The sequence below is a fragment of the Trichogramma pretiosum genome, unplaced genomic scaffold (genome assembly GCF_000599845.2).
Source record: "Trichogramma pretiosum strain Unisexual culture from Peru unplaced genomic scaffold, Tpre_2.0 scaffold94, whole genome shotgun sequence".
NCBI classification, from domain to species: Eukaryota; Metazoa; Arthropoda; class Insecta; order Hymenoptera; family Trichogrammatidae; genus Trichogramma; species Trichogramma pretiosum.
In genome coordinates this window covers 35,838-63,529 of record NW_019641682.1, presented here as the reverse complement: position 1 = coordinate 63,529, position 27,692 = coordinate 35,838, and the positions used below count along the sequence as shown (strand labels likewise).

Sequence of the window (27,692 nt, the reverse complement as noted above, 5' to 3'; positions counted from 1 at the left end):
GCAGTTCACGTGCTTGTGGCGCGCACGAGAGGAGCGAGTCGTAGCGACGGTACGTTCTCTCTATCGCTGAGTCGGACCGTTTCTCTTAATTTTTCTCCGAACGCCGCGCACAAAATAAATAGATTAACGAAGTGTACGAAGTCAAAGCTCGAACGATCGCGAGCGTAAAGTAATTATTATTTTTTTCAATTACGCTGAGCAATCGATTCGATTCGTAATTTGCCACCGATCGAGCTTTTACCGCGTGAAAAAGTTGTAAGCTGATTTATGTACCGAATGCGATCAAAGAAGAAGCCAGCAAAAGTTATACGCAAAAAAACAAAAATAATCGACGTCCGAAAATGTGCAAAAAGCTATTGAACCAATGGTTGTGCAGTGAAGAGTAAAAAAAATAACAATTTTTCCCAATTCAGTGCGCTCTCCGCCAGTGGCTAACGTGTAAAAAAAAATCCCGAATATACGCAAATTACTCTCGAAAAAAAACCTTTGCCCCGCGAGTGCGAAAGAATATATACATACTCGCGTCGCGAGGCCTATCAATCCTTGTCACACGCAGAGAGCGGCGGCGATTGTGCAGTTTGCATTCCGCAGGCGGAGCAATATTATACCAGCGCGCAACGGCGGACGTATACATGTATCGGTAGAAGAAACGTAAACCGATATCAACATCGAGAGTGAGTCCATTTACGAATTTAATTTTTCTCATCGATGGTAGTACACGACTTTTTAATATGTAAATGGAGTGGACGAGTGATTTTTTTTACTTTAGCATACGCGAACCTTGAATTATTATTATTTTTTGGAGACGGAGCTGAGATAAGACCGATGAAAATTTCAAGCTTCGTGCCTGACCCACGATTTTGTTTTTACGCGTCGCATCACGATCTCCACGACTTTGTTTTGTGTACGTCTCTCGGGATAATGCCTTTCATATTTTGTTTTCGTTTTTTTTTTTTTTACATTTTGATGCCTCAGATTTGTTGTTGGTCGTGGTGTGCTGCTGCTTTATAGCATATATTTTGTAATTTAAGCCTCTGAGATTATCATTTTGTTTAAATGGTGGGGAGACCGTCGCGAGAAGTCCAGTGTCCTATTATGTTATTTATCGCATCGCTGCAAAAAGCCCGCACTCAGCAGAAAAAAAAGACAACTTTCGTATCGCGTGTATATATATACAAAGATTCGCACGTTCACTAGTCAAAACATTAGAAAAAGGTTTCTCTCTCCGCGTAGATTTTACACCACTCCGAAAGTTTTCAACTAATTTTCACGGTCGAAAATTTGGAAAATGATAAACGAGTTAATTTAAAAATTTTTTCATGCGTCGCGTTTCTCAAAATTATATGCACACGAACATAAGATACGTAAACGATAACACAATTAAGCTCGTATGCATGGTTACGTCATTAAAAGTAATACGGTCGAATTATAACGTAACGTTCATTAATAAAACGGCAAATAGTTGCAAATAAATAATTGACCTGTAAATTTGTCGGGGAGAATAAATATATTATTGTAACACGGCATGTGTAAAATAATCGGCGTGAAAAAATTATCGTATCAGTGATTAATTTTTTTTTGAAAAGCTCTAAGCTGAAATAATAAAAAAGTATCATTACCCATGCGTGAGGATAAGTCTTTGTCGTTGACCCGAACGGGGATTCGCTGAAAAAACATTGCATATACATCCATATTATCTATCCTTTCAAAAAAATTGCACGAGCGTGCGAGCTAAATTGCTTTCTATGGCTCAAAAAGGGTGAAAGGAAAAGATATATTTCTTTCGCGGGTATTTTTGGGGGTGTGTAATACGAGCAAAAAACACCTTTTTCCCCGAAAATACCTCATTTAGCTGGAAAAGAGGATTATTATCACAACAGCATAATGCGCTCTATTTTCGGATGTACATCGAGAAAAATATTTTGCCCGATCAACCAAGGCTTCATTGTTTCAATGAAATATTCTATTACAATTTACAAAATATTTAATAAAAACAAACTATTAATTTGAATAATAATACACGACATATAATCGATTTAAGTAAATATTAAGTTGAATTGTCAAAATAATTTAATTATTTGCAATGATATTTTTTTTAAATAAATTAAAAATTTCTTTGTTTTGATAAAATATTTCGAAAATTATAATAAAATAATTTTTTAATTTTATTTTCTATTTAAATAGAATATAAAATAAATTCTTGTGTTTTGCCTTCTTTGAAGTCCTTCACGCTGATATCAGTTTACAGTCATTATTTTATCTTGGATTTAAAGAAATTATTTTATTATTCATACATACTTTTATAACTTTTTTCACACTACTTTAATGTATATATTCTATAACCTAACGCATTTACACGCTTGTAAACGATAACGCGATACTAACGCTTACTAAGGGGTCACTCGCTTGTTTACTTGTTCAAAGATGAACCTTCCTTATGTATACCAATCTAAAAGATATTTCGTCACTTGTGGATACGAAAAAATAAATGTTGAATGCGCGCAAGCGGCAAAAAATTAGGCCCATTTTTTATTATAGATTATTCAATCAATGAAATATTTAGTAAAAATATTTTGATTGAAACTAGGTTCATCAACATGATAAATTAAGTAATCCTAACTATGAAGCGTTTTGTCAATTGAAAGTGAGTGAAATATTTACTTGGTATGTTTGCCAATCAAATATTTCATCGAAATAATCATAATTTTATTAATTTTATTTATTTATTTCATTCATTTTGTGAAATTTGAAATGATATTTCAATTATCAACATCACTTAGTGATTGTTTCAATGGCATTTTTTTCTCAGTGTATATCGGCGAGGAAATAATTTTATGTTTAAGCTCGTGCGCGCGATGCATCAATTGATCGTACCGGAAAGCAATTTTGCAAATATTATCGTGTAAGTATTTGAATATTTTAATAATTATCATCAAAATATCATTCGTCCGATAACAACACAACGGGGGTAAATCGAGTGTGTAAACAAAAACACAATAAACCAACCCCCCCCTCGTTTCGTTTCCTCTCGCTTGTTATAAGCTTACGTTTCAGCATGGCTAGACCTTGCTAAATTCTTCAGCGTTACGGTATTATAAATTATGACATTCAATTTAATTCTACTTCGCCATCGCCGCTTGCACGTATCAACCCAAGAGAGTGAGAGCTGCATCAAATTTCACCAAGCTATCATTGCATAATGGATCGTATTGCTCTCTCTCTACTCTACGGAAAAGCTTTGTTATAATCTAATTTTTCAGTATTTTTTTACTCTCCGTGTCTCTCCTACATTAACAAATTAATCAAATAGCTATTTTCTTAGCGTTATAAGAGATGGCTACTGCGTTTATGCGATATTTTTACCCAATACATCGGTTTTCAATTGCGTCGTTACGTTTTTTTTTTAAGTTTTACAGTAGATTTTCTAGGAATTTTCTAAAATACTAGATACTTTTAACATTTTTCTACGAGAAAGGATAAATTCAGGAAATTATCCACATTCCTACTAGGAAAGAAGTCTCCAAGTCACTTCTGACATCGAGAGAGAGAGAGAGAGAGAGAGAGAGAGAGAGAGAGAGAGAGAGAGAGAGAGANGAGAGAGAGAGAGAGAGAGAGAGAGAGAGAGAGAGAGAGAGAGAGAGAGAGAGAATTGGCTGTAGGGCAATATGTGCGCACGCTGGTAATGAGATAACTTTCATTACACCAAAGGTGAATAATTTCAAGAGTCGGTTAATTTTCATTTCCGTTTGATGGTTAACTGCGAAACCGTTATAGTTTCATAAATTTTGCCTCACTTCACAGAGAGAAAGATGACGCTCGTGCAGCGGTTATAGCTTTTCGCAGCAAACTTTTTCAATAAACAGGCGTCATCGAGAGTCAACTCTCGGTCCCGCGCGCGTTAGTAGCAGCAGGGAACGACATAATTTTTTTTTAGTACCTTACAACTTGCGTACTAGAGTCAAGCTCAGTTAGTTTTATTTTTGTCGCGAGATGTTAGACGTAATTTCATCAACGCGCGTATACGCATGCTTCGCTTATTATTATCGTATGTATTTACACGCGGACAATTCGTGTGTGATTTTTTTAAAAGATACTTTTCTTTTACTTCTCTTTCTCTCTGGATGCACAATAGAACTGTGTATTTTCTTCGAGGGAATGTGTAAAGAGTATTGTCGTCTCGAATTCCTAATCTGAATTTTTATTTGTCTTACACAATTACCGAATGTGCGGTAAGCACGACGTATACGACGAAGTAGCTTCGGCTGTGCGTTGTTGTTTAACTCGTCGAACGAAAAATGTCGATATTTCTAAGATAAAATTTTTTCTCATACCGCGAGAGTTTAATCACTTCGAAATTCGCCGCAGTGTGAGCTAATAAAATTTGATGTGAATATTTATGACATTTTCATACTGCTGCTACTGTTGCTTGTTTTATAAAGCAATAAAAACACGAGCGAGTTTTATCTAAGAAAATAAAATAGCCAAATCAATCGAACCAAACTTTTTGTTTTGTCGGAGGAAAAAATATATATTATAACATACCGCCACTCGAAAATATTTGAGCTATTCTTTTTTGTGATAATTTAAAAATATTTCAGTAGCAGCAGTAGACCTACGTTTTAATAGGATTTCGATTCGCATTCTGTGTCCGGCATTCAAAATTGTACACCAGCTATTTTCTCATTAAATTTTATCGATCTCAAAAGCACAAATGTTCATACCAGTAGTACACACACGCGCATTTGTTTTTATTACTTAATTCGGCACGGTACACCCGCGAGTCGTGATATCATTGCGCATGGCAATGGATTCGACAAAAGGAGAAAAAAAAACATTCCGCGCATTCGATAGCCTCATTACTACTATATACTACTATTACCACTGAAATCGAATGACTCTGATATCCGGAAAAAACTTGTTTTGTCGAGCTCAATCCTTTTTCGGAAACGTCCCTAAATTTTATTATTAGAATCTCCCCGGCGTAATAAAGCTTTTTGCGAGATTTCCGCGACGCGGTACAATATATAAATGTACCTCATCCTCCTCCTGAATTACTGCGGAAAGTTTGCGCTGACACACGGGGATGATGAAAACCAACTGTGGCGTAGAGCTATACACTTTTTGTAACTTACCAAGAGTAATTTTTCCAACAAGCGAAGTCACTTTTCGCCTCTCTCTCTTGCTGGGTGCACTCAACCATGAATCATGCGCGTATATACTGCACGACGATCATCGAGCTATCTCAAGGGGTATATATTGCCGTTTTCTCTCTCTCTCTCTCTCTCTCTCTGCGGTCCGTTCCGGCAGTTATAATTTGAACTTATAGTTGAACGTGTACACACGTGAAAGGCAGTAAAAATTTGTTTGACTTTGGTGGTATTGTATGATTTATACGATCGTCGATTTACTTTAGCTTTTATTGTTGGCCAAACGTTTAAAGTTTACGGCAATGTTGATTTATTTATCGACATGTTTAAGCGAAAACAAATATTGAATTCACTAATTTGATTGAAAAAAGATCGACACGAGCTGATTATTGAAATAAAAATTTTAAATTCAAAAATTATTATTCACTCGACTTCCTGATATACAGCACTCAAAAAGGCGTACGCAAAAATACCGATGAGAGACAAAGTAGTGATGAAAGATAAAAGATGCGCATATGTTCGGCTCTGAATCGTCTTATCGAAATTCCATGTACATGTCACATGTATGTATGAGTGCATATCCTGAAATCTCTCTTCGGTGACTTTTTCATATCCGAAACTCTTTCAGCTCGTGTTATATACTTTATGCAAGTCAAATACGGTATACACTTGAATATAAAAAATCTTATCCTCCCACATGCTGAGCTTTTAGCCGCTACTGCACAACGATATATAGCGAAATATTCACGATAAAGTTAATCAATATAAGTTGCTTCCAAATGCGGCAGAGCAATAAGGATTTCACTTCGTGATCGATTCAGCTGAGAAAAGTATGACGTAGAAAAAAATTTCTACGTTCGGAGCGAAGTATACACTCGAAAGTTATCATAAAAATTACCCTGTAACTATTTTACTATGTAACATAATTCATTTTTTTCTGTAGTACGCTTCCTTTGGTGTAAGACACTTTATTTTTCAATAAAATCTGTTGATTTATCAGCTCGGTTATTTAGTTTTCATTACTCACCAAGTTGCACAGTAAAATTTGCTATAACACAGTAATTTATCTACAGTATTTTTTCAGTGTAAAACGATTTATTCCTCAATAAAATCATTTGATTCAATGCAAGAAATAATTCTCCATATCAAAATCCTCACAAACGTCACTTACACCTGGGCTCCGTTATTAAAGCACACACAGTGCAACGCCTTTTACGACGCGCATATATAATAGAAAAGATTCCAAAAACTTTGAAGATTTCAGCTCTCACGCGCGCGCTATCATCGCGCCTCCTCCTCCTCGTGGGTGGCAGCTGAAAAGTGTGTATATGCTTACGCGTGTAAGAGGCGTCATTAAAGTCTCGAGTTATAGCCTGCCGCCGTCGCGTAATAAAGGACTTTCGACGTTTCGCCGATAAAAGTTAATATTAGAGAGGAGGAAAGAGGGATCCGGTGAGGCGGAGAGACAACTTCCACAGCTTCCCTCTATACCTCTCTGGCTTATATACTAAACGCACACACACGTGCGTGCGGGTTTATTTTCGTGCTTATAAACTCATTTGTATAGTACATGTAAGCGTGTCTCTGTGAAGTGCACCCGACTTAAGCCCCCCCACCTGCTTTGCGCCAGCCGATATTGAACGCACACAACATCTAGCTTATCGCGTGTAATGCAGAGGCAGTAGCGAGGCTTATTGTCGTCGTATGCGCTCGTGTATCGGCTTAATAATCTTGGCGCGGATGAGCTACCACTCCTCTAGAAATTTTCCCTCGGGTCAATATTTTCCAAATGAAAATTTGAGAGAGAGCTAGATTCGAGAAATTTTCTCACGCGCGCGAGATTAGAAGAGCTTATATACGAGAGAGAGAGAGAGCGAAGATCGCTGCCGTGATTTTAATTACTTCATATTATCTGGTGCGAGACTCGATGAAGAAGTTGCAAGAGTTCGAGGTCCTGCTGGGTCGGATATATAATGAAACTTTGGACGCAACAATATTTACTCGGAGACTTGAGCGCGCGGCAGCTCGCCGAGTGTATTTTTGCCAAAGGAGCTGCCGCTGCTACTGCTGTGTAATATATCTTCGTTTATATACATCTGGACGTTACGCAATATAGAGGAAATTTTATGTTTGACGAATATTTTTTTTATTAAAAATTCTTTAATGTCAGCTCATCATGTCAGTTCATTATGTTATCCGTGAAAAGCGTGCGCGAGTTCAAATTTTTACCCTCCACTTGTGAAATATACATGTAAATGAAAAATAAATCGTGTATTTTTCTTTTGGATATAACTGACAACGCTTTGAAAATAACTTGCCAGTAGCGGAATATCGTACACGATATTCCGCTCAAAAAAAAACGAATACTCCACGACGCTTATTTACGGAATCACTGCGCCTCGGTACTACGTACTACTGATATCGAATTAAATTAGATCAAAGTGAAAGAAAGGAAAGAAAAAATTCAAAATGAACATTTACATTTCCATTCGCGAAAGAAAATTGCGGAAATCAGACGTTTCTGCTGTCCTTATATTATGTGAATGCGCGTGTGTGTTTACAGCTTTTTTATACCGCTATAATGAAAGTGTCTTCTTCAACAACATAACGTTTGTAAAACAACCCCCGTTCGTGTGGGTTTTTTCCTTTAGCTCGATAATGCATATCAAGCGGTAAATTATGGTTCACTATACCTCGGTAAAAATGTTCAACGTTTATAATAGCCGAATGACCTAAAAATGACCATTTAATTGTTTGATAACGTTTAGACCAGTTTTTAAGTATTTTAAACACGATGATACTATTTTCAGCTTCTGCCGCTAGATGGCAAATACTTTTTACCTGCAAATCTGCAAATGACAAAGTCAAAATAATTACATAAGATGATGGAAAAAATATATTGGGCATTCAATATTGTACAGTAGTGACTATATAGAACTTTTAAAAAAAAAATCGACTAGTCTTCAAAAACGTTGAGTCTTTGCCACCAGGAGGCAAGTAGCTTTATCTGCGAATCTGCAAGCAATAAAGTAAAAATATATGTATGAGTCAAAGTACGTTTACCGAATTTCATTGTCTCCTCCAATTTTCGCCTTGGAGAATTAGAAGATGTCTCAGCACTCTCCATAAATTCAATGAGACCTTTGCATAAAAAAATTTGAAACCATAAGTCGATCATTCCTCATTTTACAATTTAATTAATAAATCATCTCACCGGTAAAAATCGAAGTTCCATCGGACTTGTCAGAAGCCGCTATTTTAAAATGCTTTACAATCAACCACCCGTTTGATATTAAAACAAAAAAAAAGAAATTGAAACATACTTAAAATTACAATCTCAAACAATTTATTAAATATATAAAGAGAAAATTATTTCTGCAAGTTTTAGAAAAGCCGCAGCGGCGTCGATTGCTGTGCTTCCTCGGCAACGGAAGCAGTATATAACACACACACAAGCAACAGGCCGCAGAATGAGAAAATCAATGGGAATATGCCCCGGGCCAATTAAATACGCTCAGGGCACATCAAACCTGGCGCATCTGAGCACCAATACGAGCTGCTCGTGTTGCTGCTGCTGCTGCTGCTGCTGCATCGTAAGCAAAGAGCAATCATTGTAATCCGCCACCGCATCCACATCAACGAGCAGCAGAGAGAGCAGCGCGGTATATACGAAAAAAAAATAACGACCGAATCAATTAAAAAGGGATTACGGAGAAGATAAAAATAATAGAGATAGAATAGAGAGCCCGCACACCATAAGAGCACAACGCACGAGGATGATACGCTCGTTTATGCGGTTGATTTTCGTGTACGGCTGCGTCGCGCTCGTGGCCCCTGCGACGACTACTACCTCGTCGATGGACGAGGACTACTCGAACGAGACGGGGGCCGCCTCCTACGAGCTCTACAACGGCACGAACTGCGAGAACTTCCTGAGCGTCGTCAACAGCAGCGTGAAGCGATGCGTCAATCAGGAGGAGTTCGTCAGCGCCATCTACGAGTACATCTATCCGCGGCCCTACGAGTGGCTGCTCGTCGCCATGCACTGCCTCGTCTTCGTCGTCGGCCTCGTCGGCAATTTCATGGTCTGCATGGCGATCTATCGCAATCACACCATGAGAAACGTGACGAATTACTTCATCGTGAATCTGGCGGTGGCCGATCTGCTGGTGATCATCGTGTGTCTGCCGCCCACCGTCGTCTGGGACGTCACGGAGACCTGGTTCTTCGGCATGATACCGTGCAAGATCGTGCTGTACTTTCAGGTGAGTCATTTTTTTTTCGAATAAAATAACATTTGAGTAACGAAACGTACTGTTCGTCATTTATTAAGTTGTCAACCAGCCGGAATATATAGCGTATTAAAATGGTATCGAATAACTTTTAAAAGCATCTATAACGTCGTCACTCGACACGGTAGAAACGATCCGGAGAAGCACGAAGCACAAAGACATTGATCATCAGTTATTTTGGTTCCCCCTTCGTAAAGAAAAAATCTTGCAACCACCCGTTGACCAATTTGCGATGGCAAATGGCCTGTATGTAAGCATAATAAACCGGTAAATTTTTTAATTCGAAGCCATATATACTTGTTTATTTAGAATGCAAGCTCTTGCAAGCTCTTCGAGAGGAGCTTTTTTTCAAAACTTCTTTATACGTATATATTTCGATAATTTTCATCGAACTCCACTGTACTCATCGTAATTATCGCGACGATTTTTCGGGTCCTTCAATTGCTAAATTATCGTTGATAAAGGACTGAATATCATGTAATAATAATTATGTAATGATGATAATAACATGATAACGATAACTTCGGTCAATTTGCAATGGTGCATTTCGTCGCCCCAGCGCAAGAACAGCACTAATAAACTCAAGTGGCAAAAAGGTGCCTTAATCGTATCCTTTTAACATAGGACTAAGGCACGTTTTTGCTACTTGAGTTATTTGTGCGGTTCTTGCGCTGGGGCGACGATTTTACCATTGAAAAAATTGTTATGATAAGGGCATATCGTTGGGAAATATGAGATACGAAGTAAAGGGACACTAAAGAAGTCAAGACATGAAGTGAACGACGAAATTTCCTACATTTGTTCCGGTGCTATAAACTTTGCGAGGAAAATATGTAATAAATGTTTAATTAGTCATTTTTTATGTGAAATTTTATGAACTTTTCGAATCCGGTGTTTCGAATCCGGTTTTCGAATCCGAAAAATGTTAAGGAGCTAAAGTTATGAACAATCAAACAACAAAAAACACTATTTTTTGAAAAAAAATTTGATTCGACCTAAATTTTCGAATCAAAAGAGACTTAATCCGTGGCTCTAACACATATTTTTTGCGTCCATGGGGTGTAGACATAAAAGTCCAATGGTTACAATATCGAAATTTCGTCCATTTGGCCGGAAACGGGTTAATACGGCCATAATGTACTTCGCGTATAGAAATTCCGTTATTTAATTCCTGAATTATAGCCCCTCGAGATAAATGGAAATGTCAAACAAAGTTTAATTTTCTTTCCGCACGGATGTGTCTCTTTCTCTTTCGATCGCTTAACAAAAAAAAAAAAAAAAAAAAATGTGTATATCTTGGCACGTTAAGCTCGCGCACATCGGGAAAATACAAGAAGAAGAAAGAGACGAAAAAGAAAAGAAAAATACCTATACCACTCACGCTGATCGTGCGCACGTGCGTGCGTGTAACATAAAGCATAAAAAAATTTGCCTCTCTCTGCTACTGCTGCTGCTGCTGCTGCTGCGCGCACTCCTGGCGATGTGACGTACGTATATGACTCGTGCACACGAGAGAGCGAAACGGCTATTATTAGCTCTTTTATTTTGATTCCAGTCGACGACACAGCACGAGTTCGAGACTCTCTTACTTACTTACTTATTCTTTTCTCTTCCTCGCAGAAAAGCGAGACTAGAATCTCGAAACACTGTAACTTTTCTCTCTCTCTCTCTCTCTCTCTCTCTCTCGTAAATTATCTGTAACGTTCGCGACGATCGTCATGCCGAAGGTACGTGATGATGGACACGTTTCTTTTTCTCGCAAACGCGGAGGATCCGAGATGAGCGCGCGGTATTTGCATAACTCGCGAAACAACATCGCGATGATAACGGGACGTTACCCCCTTGCCATGCCGCGAGATTATCTCAGCTTCTTGCTGCCGAGGCAAACAAAAGAGGAAACAATATATACATGTATCGTAATCGTAATAATCTCAGGAATGCCGTGCGGCAATTTCGTCATTGGGACTGCAATCGAGAAAAGTTTTTTGTTTGTTTGTCGCCAACTTTCGCAGAGCACGTGGATGGAATGATATAATTATTTATTACGTTCGTACAGCTCGTACACGAGAATATGCTTTCAGCGCATTTTCATCGGGTACGTTTATCACAACGGCAGTAGCAGCAGCAGCAGCAGCAAGCGAAAAGAGGAGAGAATAATTGACATGCAAATGCGTATACGTATACGCGCGCGCGTTTATTGTTACAGCCGGTTATTAATCTCGCGGCGCGGGGGTATCTATACAGAGATGCCGTTGGTGGACTTAATAACTGTGACAAACGCGCGCGGCTCCCTGTGCGGTGCATCTGGCCGGCCGAGATACGAAATGCAGCCGGAGAGGACTTATGGGGGTGTGTTGTGTTGCTTTCTCTGCTGTGCGCCAAAAGTCGTTTATCGCCAGTTTATAGGCCATGTCGCGGCGTCTTTATTACCTATCCCGCCGTGCGTGCGATATATTCCACGATCTGTGTAAAGAATCTCTCGTCAAAAAACGATGAATAACCCGTATTGTTAAAGTATCATATGAGTTTACAACACGTTTGATCGGCGACTGTTACGCGAGGAAAGCGTTATAATTATACAGCATACCTCCCCCTGCGTATTTTCGAGTTGATTAGGGTAACAATGTCGAAGTAAGGCAATGTCGGTCGTCGTCGTCGCCGAGAGTGAGAAACTTTGCTAATTTCATCAAGAGACTTTCGAACACGCATGAAATTCTGACGATGGTGACTTTTCAGCTCGGCGTAAACGACCCCATTATATAACTATTATACGCGCAAATATTGCGATTGCAATCTTCGCAGTAATAATTAATGAGGGAGGAGATTTTTCAGTCCACCACAAATTGATTGAAATACGTACAGTATTTCCTCCGCATACGCGGGGGTTACGTTCTAAAAAAGCACCGAGTACGAGGATACCGCGTATACTGAAACCAAGCTCTTATGGAAATTCGGGGGTTGAGCGTAGGAATCAATTGGAAGGCCTCTGAATGGCTTACATGGCTCTTGTATTATTCAATTCCATGTTTGTCTGGATTAACTAAAAAAAAATATATTATACACATATCTTAATTCGTTAGAGCAATGAATATTCTTTTGAGTGATTCTATAACACCTAAAATGCTGCACACTGCTAATGAACTACTTATCACGTTTGTTTTTCAATTTGGAAAGTTATATGGTAATAACTATATGCACTATAATGTGCATCTTCTTTTACATTTATGTGAATCGGTAAAAAATTGGGGTCCTTTATGGGCTATTAGCACGTTCCCGTTTGAAAATGAAAACAAACTTGTACTACGAATGAAAAAAAGTAATTTTGAAATAGCGGCTCAAATTACCACAAGGCTGCAAATTTATCAGAGAATACCAACATTTATGAATGAGGATTTCATTTCAAAACCGATCAAGGAATTTTGTGATGGAATAAATACCCATAATTTGAAAAAAATATTCAGAGTTGGTTCATGTACTGTAGTAGGAATCGCAAAAAAACATACTTTTAGCCATGAAGAAATTTTAAGTTTTGAAAAACTTCATGAATACAGACAAAATTTTGGATTGTAAGAAGTATAGCAAACTTATTTATAACAAATGTAGATTTACTACTTGTTTCTATGCAAAACAAAAAAAAAAATAATGACTCTGTAGTTGAAATGGTTAACGGTCAATTTGCTATTATTACAACAATATATGTAATCAAGTGTGAAAATGTATTCTACGTGTATTTATTTTTTAAAAAGTTAAAAACATTAAAGTCTTTACTTTACAGTGAAGACTCAGTACACTTAAACGAATTTGAATTAATTTCTGATAATGTGTATTGTACCAATTACGATCAATTATACAGGCCCTGTGTTTTCACATGTTTTAAAAATAGATATTTTTTGAGTTCGCTTGTAAAAGGTGCGATGGGGAGAGTAACAAATTAATTAATAAGAGATCCTCAAAGGTGTAGAATAATTTTAGATTTTGTAACAATAAAACAATTACGACTTGAACTTCGTGTATTTCATTAATTGTATGAATTTCTTCTCGTTACTTTGTATCATCTGATCGTTCATTGCTGAACAATCATTATAATCCTTTTCAAAAATTGAATAATTGTTATCATAGCTTTTTATTAAATTTCAAAAGTTCCTAATTCCTTATAAGACTTTTTAAGAGATTATAAGGCTTCATAATACTTTATAAGAGTTTATAAGAGTTTATAAGAGTTTTAAAAATATTTTTTCAAGGGCAAGTTGAAATAGTCACGTGTTGGCATAAAAACGTAATTCTTATAAACTCTTATAAACTCTTTGAAAGATTTATACATTTTTTATAAATTTTATAAACTCTTTATAACCATTAATCTGGTGTACGAATTTCGGACCTTTATAAGACTTATTAAGATTTATTAAAAATTTATCTACAAAATAATTTCCGTCGGGTTCATAATAAAATTTTTCCTTGCTTATTATGCGCTTGCGGCGAATTGTATATCTCCAACGCAATGTGACGCATATACCTTATATAAACGGGCGAAAAATTCGGCTGCGAGTCGCGCACTTATGCGCAAATTTCGCATATTAACGCGCGCGCAAATATCTCCTCATTTTTCTCTTTATCCGTATATATACGAGGGGATGCATATTAGCTTCGCGTACGCGAGAGTCTAGTGTAGTGCTCCAGTATTTATATGCGTATATTATGCGATAGTAGAGCACCCATGTGTCTACGTATGTGCGTATGTGTATGTGCCTCTATTTGATATCGAGCGTGCACCGAGAGAGAGAGAGAGAGAGAGCGTGAGAGATGTGTCAACAGCTGCTGCTGCTGTGCCGTTAACGTCCTTATACCGGGGCGCTTAGTTTCAAAGGAGAATTTTTTACCCTCTCGCCTAGAGAGAGGCTTTGTACCCCTTGATGTTCTGCATCTCTCTGGGGGCCAATAATATTCGGCGAGCTGCACACACGTGTAAGCGTATGGCAGGACAGGTTTCTATTATATGTGCCTTATACTACAAGGCAACCAAGCTCTCTACTGCTGCTCGCAACCATAAACGATGCGTGTTCCGCTGCTGCGCCGGATGCTGGTGACACCGTAGGAAGACATGTTCGTATGCGTGGCTTGTTGTTACACTTCGCGCAATGTCTTTATACTTATTTATCGCGCATTTCGATGGTGCGATGACATAACGCGGTTATTCATCTCGAAAAGTTATCCGGTATCAAAGAATTAATATTAGTTGGAGAAATGTGAATTGAGATGAATGTGCGGGCTAATTATTTTCAAAAAATTAACTCGCAATAAGCTGTAGCTTTTATGTGGATATAAGAAAAAATTTAGAAGCGTTTTAATAAAGTCACAGCAGGAACGCACGAAATTATTAATTTCAAAAAATGGTTGTTCGTTTCGTCAATGGGTAATTGGAAAGAGAACGTTAAACATGGAAAGTTTGGGCTATTTATATTTGAGGTTGCATATAAATTACGCATAAAAATCGAGTCGATTGATTGAAACTTGCTATTGCTCTATTTATGTTTAGCCCGGATAGAAATACTCAATATCTATAATAAATGAAAAAAATGACCATTTCAAAGTTTTTAAATTGATTGATCATTTATTAATTGGCTTGTTTTTGACGATGTTTTTCTATTACGATGATATTAGAATTATCGATCGAATCTCAAATAGGATGAGTAATATGTAATAGAACTAGTTTCAAACACTGTAAATACGATGTTTTTATATTAAGCCTCTACCACTGGATGACGAGCACCTACATATCCGTAAATCTGCAAGTGGTAAAGGCAACATAATTATTTAAGTCAAAGAACATTTTTAACCTTTTTTCAACCTATGTATTTCAGTTGCCGACTCAAAAATGAGTTATTTATTGTTGAGCATTCCTAACCGAGGAAAAAGCACTTACCAAATCTTAATCTTGAATTATGCGATAAAATCGATTTCAAATAGCAAGAAACTTACCCGACAAAGATCGTTATATTTAAAAGAGGACGAATGACATAAAATGAAATCGCTGTCAATTCGAAACTTTTGGGGCGGAGAAGTTTCGCAAAAAGTTTTGCGGCATTTAAAGAGGATGACGCGCAATTTCTCTCCACCGTGAACTTGCAAGAAATGAAAAAGAGGCAGCATCGCCCGAAAGTTTCAATGTCAAAGTAAAAAAAAGAAACTCGAAGCACTTGAATTAAACCCGTATATTTGATAGTTGTGCAACGATAGTCGATGCCAGGATTGGAATGAAATCAACTGCCTCCACATATCTGTCATTTGGATACGATAATTATTTCACGCAATCCGTTTTAATTAATGTATACTGCAGACAGCAGGGAAATTACATAAAATAAACACATCAGCGTCATCATCGTACACAGATTGCTGCTGCACCTCGCGTGTGGCCAACTACATATTGCGCCGGCCATAATCTGTATATATAGATAAATGCAACTCACACCATCACAAGAACCATCCATAACCACAAACACAAAGGCACACGCATGTTGGCAGTAAACTTGGATTTGCAGCATTCCTGTATAATTCTATTTGCCCGAACGCGACTAAACAAAGCTCGTCAGCAGCTCATCAGTCAGCGGCTCATTTACATAGACGAGCGGCGCGCGACACTGTACTCGCCCTCCCCTGTTTTAGTGTATATAATCAATGTGTCACGCATAGGGATCGATCGATCGATCGATCGTCGCCTTTCCCAAATGTACCCTTTATTTCGTCAAATTAATTGCATTCTCCATTATATACGAACATCAATGCGATAATGCGCCGCGCAGTAACTTTTGGACGTGGCGCTTGTTTCGGGCGTAACAATCTCTCGACCGAGCTGTGTGTCCCATATATTTGAACTCAAAGAGTCAAAAGAGGAAAACTCATTTTCCAATCATCATCCGATTTTCAAACGTAACTCGACCGATTAGAAGCCGCGTTTTCACGTTTACGGTCAAAAAAATCCGTTTTCGCGCATTCGAAATTTGTTTACGTCGCATCCACCCGAAAGAGCTTTATCCGTTAATCGGAATGAGTTATAAAACTTTTACACTCGCACGTATATAGTGCACGACACTACTATCATTGTGCGTCGCAATAAATCTAGTTTATACTACTGAAAACTCGTGGCACGTGGCTCAGCTGCGGTACTCGCGCGCGTGCGACCTATACGGGTATATATAAATTAACTTTATATTTTCCTCATACATCGCGCGAAGCACCATTGAGCAATCAATCTCGACTCGAGTTACTTCGTTGTAAAAATTCGATTATACCGCGAGAGTTATGCAATTCGCGCTATTTTTCAATACGCAGGATCGTGAGCAATTTTATTTACCCCGAGAAATACGTAACTATCTGACGACAACAACAACAACAGCAGCAGCAAGCTCGCGATATATATTTGTAATACATACTCGAGTATACGAGCGCGGGGCACGTACGACATTCCTTTCAACCCTCTATCGACCTTGATACGCCGGAGCATAGTAATGACGTACTCGAGGCGGGTAAAACTCGAATAACACAACACGTTGACCGAATATCGTAGTTACTGTATATATACGCCGATCAAAGTAAACTCGCCAAAGTTGTAGTTAAGTGTGCACGAAGGAGCTTCCGCGTCGTAAGCAACGCACTCGAGGCTTTGACGACTGGATGCTGAAAGGATATCGTCTGCGCGTCCGCAGAATTTCGTCCCGCGTCTGTGTACACGCGCCGAGCCTTTCCTTTCCTCTTTGCTCATTCCGCTGCTGGAGCGAACGCAAAGTTATTATAATATGCGTTTCCGAATTCGGTATGTAGAATTTAATCCTGCCGTAATGCCTCTCGGCGGCGATATCGTTTTAAAAGGAGCGCCGCGTGGATGCGGAAAATCGCCCTGGCAATCGAAACTGCAACACACGGCTGCATCTAATATTGGGTGTTCTGCGCACGTTCCGCAATCATATAATTTATATAAAAGAGGCAGCGCTGCTACGTATGATATGCAAATAGTAGAGCTGCTGACGAGCTTTGATCCTGTGTATGTATCTATATGTATATAGTTCCATCGAGTTCAAATAACATATTGTAACGATACCTCACACAGGATTATAATTACCTTATACGCTTTGGCTAGTTACATACTTTTTACATAACTCATTTAAAGTTCGATATTATTAATTGAGAATCGTGTAACGGTATAGATGTATGTGTGTGTGTCTGTGCGTCGTGTAAAAGTGAACTCGCGCAAGTTTCGCAATAATTTTACATCTTGGCGCGTATATATAAGATGCTCTCCCCTAATTTACATCGTTTTTCCATCTTTTTATGCCATACGTATGCGTGCGAGAAGTAAGTTTTGCGAGGCAGCGGCGTGTGAAAATTCCCGAGACTGATTTTCTTTTTTATTGCTTTTATGGAAATTTAATCAAAAATCTTGCGAAAGACTCGATGCATATAAAGAGCAAAAGTTTGGAGAATCGTATGTACAACGATATTATTTATTGATTGATACGGGGCAGAGTGTCCTCTATGCAAAAGTAAAATATTTTGTTTTGCAAGCTTTTAGTAGATATCCACAGGTTCGCCGTCTACTCTCGATAATATTTTTAGAAATCTCCTTTTACCAATTCAATCGAAGAACTCCCCGATATTCTTGCATCCACCCACTGTAAACCTACTTTTCTGTTCTTCGGACTCGCGAATCAAAAAAGATAAAAAAAAAACAGAGAGAGAAAACGCTCAAACAAACTTTTTCCAATAATAAAAAAAAAGCGAAAGAAAGAACCCGAAGTGTTATAGTGGGCAAATGCGAAACTTTTGAATGCATGCATGGATAAAATACAGGAGATTGATTTCATGCAAATTTATTCTGTATCTTTATTACACTTCGTGAATTTGTAAAATTTCAAATTAGACTTTTTTCTTTGTTTCTCGAAGCGCCGATATTTTTTGTTGTTGTTTAGAATGAATAATTTATCCCTTTCGCCCTTCCTTTTGTCCTGTTCGCAGACGGTGTCCGTCACCGTGAGCGTTTTGACATTGGCGTTCATCTCTCTGGATCGATGGTACGCCATTTGTTACCCGCTCAGATTCAAATCGACGACGAGCAGAGCCAAGTCTGCGATCGTGGTCATCTGGGTGATAGCACTGGTGCTGGGTATGTATATTCGCAAAATATATTCTAGTACAACGTCGAGCTAATAGGTTTATCAAAGAGATATTTTATGAGCCATTGTAGTTTCGATTTTAATTAAACTTTATGTACATTTTAATTCAATTGCTGTGCCAAACATTACATATTAAATTAAAATAGTAATTATTCCTTGTTGAATTCAACCTTTACTGATTAAAAATGATTTATAAATAAAAAAAAAAAATTAATCAGCTTTACATATGAAGAGACTGTGAATTTCCAGATATTCCCGAGTTAGTGGTATTGCAGACGGTTTCAGTGCACGGCAACAAGACGCATCTCATGACACAATGTACATATAATATGACGGACGCCCAGATACTTGGATTTATTATTTTCAAATTCGTAGTCCTCTACGTCATGCCCTTGGCATTCATTATTTTTGCTTACTGCCAAATCATAAGGGTACTCTGGAGGAGCGACATTCCTGGCCACAATCGTAAGTGCACAAAAACTCTCTCGAATCATATACAATGCTCGGCGAGTAAATCGAGCTTACGTTTACGCACTTTTTAAATGTTGTTTCGCAGTATCCACTCGTATGCTCCATTCCAACGAGATAACTTCGCAGGCGAACATCGGCACACCCGCGGAGAGTCAACTGAAGTCCCGTCGAAAAGCGTCGAAAATGCTCGTGGCCGTCGTGCTACTGTTTGCCATCTGTTGTTTTCCAGTGCACTTGATGGGCATATTGAGGTACAGAGCGCTGCATCAAGCCTGCTTTCTCGCTACTGACTACTGCGTGTTAAATTTACCTTACTCGTTTTCTCGATGAGTATGTAAATATACGCCAGTTTACCATTTTCTTCGTCTTCAAACACGAATGCGTTGCATTGAACAAAACCCGATAGCTTTAGCGTCACGGATTTTGACGTTGATATTTTGACGCTGTGAATTAAAATTTTTTGCATTTTTCTCACAGATACACGATGAATTTTACGACCGAAGACGTCCCCATTTGGGTGATAAGCAGCTGCATTTTTCACTGGCTACTGTACCTGAATAGCGCAATTAATCCGGTCATATACAATTTCATGAGCGGTAAGAATTTAAAATTCATCAGAAATTTTAAATTAAATTCGAGAAACAAAAATTAAACAAAAAAGAAATCAGTATCAAACCTGGAAGATACACTTCTAATCATCCAGTATCCATTGTCTTTTGGTCGTTTCTGGAGTTTAATTTAACTTTTTACTCAATTTCGAAAATTTTTTATTGCATTCTTAATTTTCTTGGGTTACGAATTTTTTATTAAATTGTTATGTAACTTGTGTTTTGAAAATTTTTATAGAATTATGTAGAAATTCACTTGTATTTATTTCAATTATTATTCACTTTCAATAATTAAAATCCAATGTAGAAACCGTTAAACATTAAAATAATTTGACATTCAATTTACGTTTAAATATTTTTTCGCAAACCTCGATTAGTAACAGAACTTCCATTTGCCAATTATACAATTTAAGGAGTTTTACGTAAAGTTTTTGATTGATAAAAGTACTTAAAAAAGGGAAAAACAATCATAAGAGCTTTTACTACATTTGAAGATACGTAGAAGACATTTTTTGGTTTAAATTAAATTATCGGATGGTTTCCAAGTTGTTTTTTTCAGTGATAATGCACTGATCACTTTTCTTTTAGCAGAAATAATCAGTGTCAGTCCACAAATTTATATCAATTTTTCATTAGATCAGATTTGATTAATTTAAGGTCGTGATATTATTGCGTGAAGTTTATTAAAAGTCCAGTTTCAAACAAGACGCGAAAAAACTATCGGCTGATCATTACTTGAACAGCTACAGGTAATCAAATATTCAAAAACAATCCATCATCATGACAATGAACAATGGGTTAATAATGGTTGAACGCCCGAGGTTTAGGTCATAGACAATCATTTCAGCGCAATTTTTATTGAAATGTTAGAAAAAAATACGTATGAGTATCGACACATTTTTACAATTGTTAATCATCATTTCTTCTCGATATCTTCGCATGCGTAATCTTTGCGACCTTCGTGTATCGTCTTTTGATGAAAAATTAAACTGGATTTGTGTCCAAATTTCCGTTCACACACGTCGCATGGGTAATCTTTGCGGCCTTCGTGTATCGTCTTTTGGTGCAGAAGTAAATTCGATTTTTGTCCAAATTTTTTCTCGCACTTGTCACATGTGAAATCTTTCCGACCTTCGTGGACTGTATTTTGATGCAAAAGCAAATTAAGTTTACGTGTGAATTTTTTTTCACAACAGTTACATACGTAATCTTTTCGAGCTTCGTGGACTGTATTTTTATGTCTTCTCAAACTGCTGTTATTCCTAAATATCTTCTTGCACCTGTCACATGCGAAATCTTTGTGACCTTCGTGTACTATCCTTTGGTGAAAGATCAAACTCGATTTTCGTCCAAATTTCTTATCGCAGTTGTCACATGCAAAATCTTTCCGTCCTTCGTGTACTGTCCTTTGGTGGGTGAGCAAATACGTTTTGACTGCGAATTTCTTCTGGCACTTGTTGCATTCGTAATCTTTCCGACTTTCGTGTACTGTCTTTTGGTGTAAATACAATTGCGATTTTTGTCCAAATTTCTTCTCACATTTGTCGCATGCATAATCCTTGCGACCTTCGTGTACTGTCCTTTGGTGAATGAGCAAATACGTTTTTGATCCAAACCTACTCTCGCACTTGTCGCATGCGAAATCTTTGCGACCTTCATGGACTACTTTTTTATGGGAGAGCAAATGCTGTTTATAGCCGAATTTTTGTTCACACTTGTCACATGTGAAATCTTTACAACCTTCGTGGACTGTTTTTTGATGTTTTTTTAAATTGCCACGTTCCCCATATCTCATTTCACACTTGTCGCATGCATAATCTTTGCGACTCTCGTGGATCGTTTTTTGGTGCCTATTCAAAACACTTTGGGTCCCAAATTTCTTTTCGCATTTGTCACATATGTAATCTCTCAGACCTTCGTGTATTACCCTTTGGTGATCGATCAAATGCTGTTTATATCCAAATTTTTGGTCGCACTTGGCGCATGCGAAATCTTTGCGACCCTCATGGAATGTTATCTGGTGTAGGAGCAAATGCCCTTTTTGTCCAAATGTCTTATCGCAATCGACGCATGCAAAATCTTTGCGACCTTCGTGGATTGTTTTTTGATGTTTTCTCAAATTGCTACGTTCCCCATATCTCATCTCACACTTGTCACAAGCGAAATCTTTGCGACCTTCATGAACTATCTTTTGGTGGGAGAGCAAACTCACTTTTTGTGAATATTTCTTTTCACACTTGTTACATGCGAAATCTTTGCAACCTTCATGGACTGTCTTTTGGTGATCGAGCAAACGGTGTTTGAATCCAAATTTCCTCTCACATTTATCGCATGCGAAATCTTTGCGACCTTCATGAACTGTCTTTTTGTGTCTTCTCAAATAACTTTTATCCCCAAATTTTTTCTCGCATTGGTCACATGCGTAATCTTTGCCACTTTCATGAACTGTCATTCGATGCTTAATCAAAAGCCCTTTTCTGGTAAATTTTTTTTCGCACTTGTCACATGCAAAATCTCTGCGACCTTCATGGACTGATGATATATGCATGAGCAAATACGATTTTTTTCTAAATTTCTTCCCGCAATTGTCACATAAGTAGTCTTCAAACACTTTGGAGGCATAATCTTTGGAACCTTCGTGTGCTCTCTTCAGGTGGAAGAACAAATCGTTGTGTACCTTCTTTATGTGTAAAAGCAAACTCTGTTTATTTACGAATCTCTTCGCGCACTTTTCACATAAGTAATCTTTGAAAACTTCATGGAATATTTTGTTGTGCTTAAGTAAAGTTAATTTATTTTCAAATTTTTTCTCGCACTTATTGCACTTAATATTTTCGAGATCTTTGTGAACTAATTTTTGGTGCGTTAATAAAGTCGATTTTTTCACAAATGTCTTCTCACACCCGTCGCACGAAAAATCTTTCCGGACTCTGTGCTCTAATATTTGGTGTCTACTAAAATGACTTCGGAACTCAAATTTCTGTTCGCACTTGTCACATTCATATATTTTTTTATCATTATGAATTGTATCTCGGTGTGTTATCATGCTGGATTCTAACGTAAATGTCTCCTGGCAAATATCACAAACGTATTTTGTGTCGTCCGAAGCAGCAATGTCATGTTTACTGGAGTTATCTTCTAACACAATTTCGTTGGATTTCTTCTCACTTGTATCCATTTTGGTGCCTAAATTGAAAGATGAATTCTACTGTTTAGAACCACGGAAATCGAATAAGTTAAATGTATCTTTTGCTATTATGGCTAGACTTTCAAACTAATTTGATGTTATGGGAAACATGATCAGTGTTCGAGGGACTATTTCAAAATCATTTATTATCATACGGTTTACATTAAGATATTTATTTATCTGTTCTTACATTTTCCTTACAATATTTAAATTGGTTTATAATTCAAACTTGGAGACGATTTCTTCGGAGAATTTTTGGCCTTCTAAAATGAAGTACTATAACTATACAGTACTAAAAATATTGAAGCATTATAAAAAGTTTTAATATTTCTTCCAAAATTTGTGACCCCACGACTTGGAGTGATTGGCACGCTCCATAACCCGACACTGGCCACAATATAGCTATAAATGCCTTTCAATAGAACACGCCTTACAATTTCTCATCAGGACTTATTTTGGTCGCGATGTAGCAGTGATCATAATTATACACTGGCACGAACCACTCGCTGATGGGTATTGACGCGACACCTAGCGGCTAGCCACGAAGCTTGAGACGGTTGAAGTTTGAGCTACGGCGACTGCTTTCACATATACCGTGTGCTTGACAAAGTCGGCCGACACAAATTATTTAAACTAATTTTAGAGAACTAGTCAACAAGATTTTTAGTTTAAAAAAATCATCGAATATAAATATAAAATCAGATAAGTTCAGTTTCATGTAAAGTTTATTAATAATAATTCCTGTTAAGACCAAGAAATTATAATTTAAATATTTGTATTTAAATACACAAATGTACATCACAGTATCCGATTGAAACGAAAGCTGCATAGCTGCAATAAGCTCAGCGACAGAACGATATGTTTCCAATTCACACGTATTCGCGTAGTACAATGAACCAGACCAAAAAAAAGGGAAAAACCCACCCGAGTTAGCGCATAATAAATCCGACGAGTTTCGTTTTCAGTAATTCGGGTGGTATAGATCGCGAGCGACTATACAGATAACTGCACACGCGAATGCATTGCCTGCCCACTAACGAATCCCGAGCAACGACGAGCGCCTCGTTTTTTAATTAAAAAAAAAAATTCAGTCAAACGAATGGATTGTGAAAAAAATTTTTTTTACCGCCTAAAAGTTCCAATAAATCGCGAATGTTTTCGAATAATGCAAGCATAATTCTTCGTGTAAATCCTTCGTATTTGTTTAAAATTTACTCCCCTCTGACTATACTATGCACTCAGATCTCGTGTTCCATGCAAGCGTAACTATGTAAGGTTTTACGAAAGTTTACGATTTTGAATACTCGACATTGCGCCCCGCATTCAAATTAAGCCGCGAATAACAGGGGGTAGGTATGTGTGGATGGTATTGCTCTACCAAGCATTATTTCAAGGCACAGTGTGTAATTTTATTTTCTCTCTCTCTCTCTCTCTCTCTCTCTCTCTCTCTCTCTCTCTCTCTCTCTCTCTCGATTCTAGTCCTTTGAGAAAATACAAATAAATATGCGAATAATTATGATAATAACCTTTTGAGAAGTTCGTGAGGCTCGACATGGTGCAAGATTATACGCGCCGACAATGTCGACGATTGTTGTCGTCTTCGTCCTCGTCACTTGGATAAAAAAGATCAAAGAAGACGCCCCGCTGGTACGAGAGTAATAACGCAATATAACTCGGCCGTGGCGCGACAAGACGACGACTGCGACTCTCGGCACAGGATCGTATTCGTATCTTATTTAAAATTGCTCATATTCGCGCACTTGATAATAACGCCGGATTTTTTATGAAAAATTTAGCCGTTGCGCTGGACCGTGAAAAGACGGGAAAAAAAGAGGCAAACGATTCGAGTGCGAGAGATGTCTTATATCTCTGAAACATCTGTCGCTATTTTGCTTTATATAAAAAAATTTGCTTACGGAAAGGAGAGAGATGTCCTTCCGAGTTTACTTTTTATAAAAGAAGCCGGTCAGGACTTCTACTTCCACTAGTGCGGATATATAAGTGCTCATAGACATTATCCGTATATAAACAGCGCGAAGATGATAAGCTGCGACGCGTAAAAAGGCCTCGTCTCCAGCTTGATATAAAAAAGTCAAATTGACGTAACCACTCAAAGGTACTCAGAATATTCCTCTAAAGCTTTCTAGCCAGAGTCACCACCACCGACACCACCACCTATAATATAATCGTAAGACGCGTTGCTGCAGCCTTAAAAAGTTTACTCGCGACACTGCCTATACTAACGTTAAGCAGTAAGAACCCTTTGAGGGTTTGCGGTTACAGAAATAAAGTTTATGTACGCGAAATATATTCATACATCAAGAAATTATTTAATTTTACAAAAATATCAAAAACTTTTCACTCGTCGAAACGATAAGCCAAACTACTTTTTTTCATTCTTTCCGTTTGTCTAACTTTGTCGGCAGGTAAATTTCGCCAAGAGTTCAAGCGAACGTTCTGCTGTCCGAGCGACGGTGGCGCTGGCTCGTCCCACGGCGGCGGCCGCGCGGGGGCCTATCGAAAAGTCAAGAATCACCACCAGCTGCTGACCAGCCGATCGATGCGCACCACGTGCAGCAACTTCAACATCAGGACCAACACGCTGGTGAACTGCAACAATAATTTTCACCTGAGCTCCGAAGCCATACCGCTGAGTACGGTTTGCGTAACGACGGCGGCCGCCGCGGTTAACAATCAGCAGCAGCAAGCGATTGTTCAGCAGAACTGCTTCAAGGAGCGATGATGAGTTTTTCGCGCCGCGAGTTCCGCTCGTGACAAAGGACTGAGGCTGTAAATGTTTCGGAGGTCAATGACAGAGTACTTTTCAAGGACCTCGCAGAATCAATATTAAATTTTGAATTGAAATTTAACATTTTGGCTACGAAAAAATGCACCCTTGAAAGCTACTTGCTCCGTTCTCTCTGGAATATTGTGACAAAGTGTAATAAATATCGCACAATGTAACGAAATTAAATGAAAATTTTCGTATGCAAAATAACAGCGAAGAGGAAATTTATTCGCATATTATTACTCGAGGACCACAGCACAGAAGCTCAATAATTGATCATTTTCATGAGCTTATAAAGTCTAACAAGTGAAATCTGTGTTTATAATTTACGCATAAATCTTTGTAAATTCCTTGTTGTGTGAAATACACTCGAGTAATATGTGCTCGGGATAAATCAAAGTATAACGCTCGACGCATTTCTCTCATTTTTGAATAGTGTTTTATATATTGTAGCATAAGCGTGTGAGACGAAAAGTAAAGAATTACCTTGAAAAAAACGTGCGAGTCGAGCTCTCGAATGAAAAATTTGTAAAATATACTGGATAAGCTAATTTCAAGTACTGTTTAAAGTAGAAAATAAGTACGCGTTTTATGAATGTTTACAGTGCGTCTTCGGCGTCGATAATTATCTTCTCCGAACAACGCATGTTTAATTAGAAGAAAAAAATTTTTAGCATTGAATTATCGGGAAACTGCTTACACCTCCCTAAACAGCAGTTAATTTGTACATATTACGCATATACTCGATTACGGTTCAGCAGCCTATTAATTTGTAAAACAACAGTGTTACGTTGAAATTGATTGCCATGTTAGCTCATCCCATTATTCAGTGTTGCGCACACTACTACTTATCGATTACCTTTATATCATATTCATGAAAATAAATAATTGCTATGTAATAATGAGTGTATCTATTGGTAGCCGAAACAACCAAAATAATATCTGTGCGATTACGTAAATTTTTTAATACTGATGCACTTTAATTAATGCAGATTATAAAACTAGTACCGATACTACTCACAATCAGTTATTACTGCAACTACTATATGAAAACTGAAAGTTTTATTGTGTATATATAATCGATGTGGCTCATCGTTTTGTAAATGTGTATTACTTGTTTTTATTACCGAATTTGATAGAGCATGATTGGGGTAATAAAAAAATGTTCGATTCGTATTTTTAATGATTTTATATATTTTTTTTATTTACAATATACATTTCGAAGTATTATTACAATGTTTGTTAATCAGTTAATGTAAGAGTAAATCCTAATCAAGATAAAGAAATGATTCTTCGCCCTTGATGGACAAAAAAGTTGCGATTCGTTATTATTGTTCAAATAGTTTGAATACAATAATTTAAAAAACTTTTAAAGCCTGTAGTAGTGTCTTAATTTTAAAAGCATGTCTGCTGCCCTTCGTTTCGTGATCAAATTTTTGGTACAATAATCATGAGATATCAAAAAATTTACTACTTTTCAACTAGCAATAGTCAGTAGTTCAACGCTCGCGTTTGCGTATACGATTTTATCATCGTACGTATGTATTGTTTAAGCGGCGCGTTCATATACGTTAAGGCAACATGCTATATTGTATGGTGTACAAATTTTATTTTAGCACATAAGTAAACGAAATAATACCAAAGACATTTTTCATTTCAATTTTCATGCCCAAGCGAAAAAATATTATCTTTTTTTTTCATTAATCTGAAATTATATTTTATGATTATAAAGCTCAATATTTTTAAACGTGAAAAAATCTTTAGTTCATAATTATCATAGTATTTCGTGCAACAGGTGTGGATATGCTTTTTCTACAAAACGAGGAGCTGCTGTCCCAATTTTTGTTAAATAAACATATCCACCCAAGTTGCTTACAAACTTTTATAGCACGAAAGCCTCAAATAAGCGGCAAAGTTGCGATTTTTTAGTTCAGAGTGCTATAAAAAGTATAATTACATTTATCATAGGAAGATTGAGCTAAAACAAAAAAGCCTTTTTACCTAAAAATGACTTTCTTTTTTAAATTTTATTTAC

At 37.4% G+C, this 27,692-nt stretch overlaps 1 protein-coding gene across 2 annotated transcripts; it reads left to right on the top strand.

Moving 5' to 3' along the window:
• The first annotated feature begins 4 nt into the window (after positions 1 to 4).
• On the top strand, positions 5 to 27,640 carry LOC106654297 (orexin receptor type 1-like). 2 transcript variants are annotated; one of them, XM_014374091.2, is made up of 7 exons: positions 5 to 674; positions 8,536 to 9,412; positions 18,446 to 18,593; positions 18,853 to 19,068; positions 19,160 to 19,325; positions 19,552 to 19,670; positions 25,296 to 27,640. In XM_014374091.2, the coding sequence occupies exons 2-7, from the start codon at positions 8,924 to 8,926 to the stop codon at positions 25,610 to 25,612; spliced, it is 1,455 nt and encodes a 484-aa protein (XP_014229577.1). In that variant the 5' UTR covers positions 5 to 674; positions 8,536 to 8,923; the 3' UTR covers positions 25,613 to 27,640. The 2 variants fall into 2 exon arrangements, with proteins under 2 accessions (XP_014229577.1, XP_023316832.1); XM_023461064.1 differs by having other exon boundaries at positions 8,530 to 9,412.
• Positions 27,641 to 27,692: the final 52 nt, after the last annotated feature.

Excerpts from the sequence above, each read along its gene's own strand:
- LOC106654297 (XM_014374091.2), top strand. The coding sequence starts at position 8,924 with ATGATACGCTCGTTTATGCGGTTGATTTTCGTGTACGGCTGCGTCGCG. Across the intron at positions 9,413-18,445 it reads AGATCGTGCTGTACTTTCAG|ACGGTGTCCGTCACCGTGAG; the intron begins GTGAGTCATTTT and ends TCCTGTTCGCAG. Across the intron at positions 19,326-19,551 it reads CACTTGATGGGCATATTGAG|ATACACGATGAATTTTACGA; the intron begins GTACAGAGCGCT and ends TTTTTCTCACAG.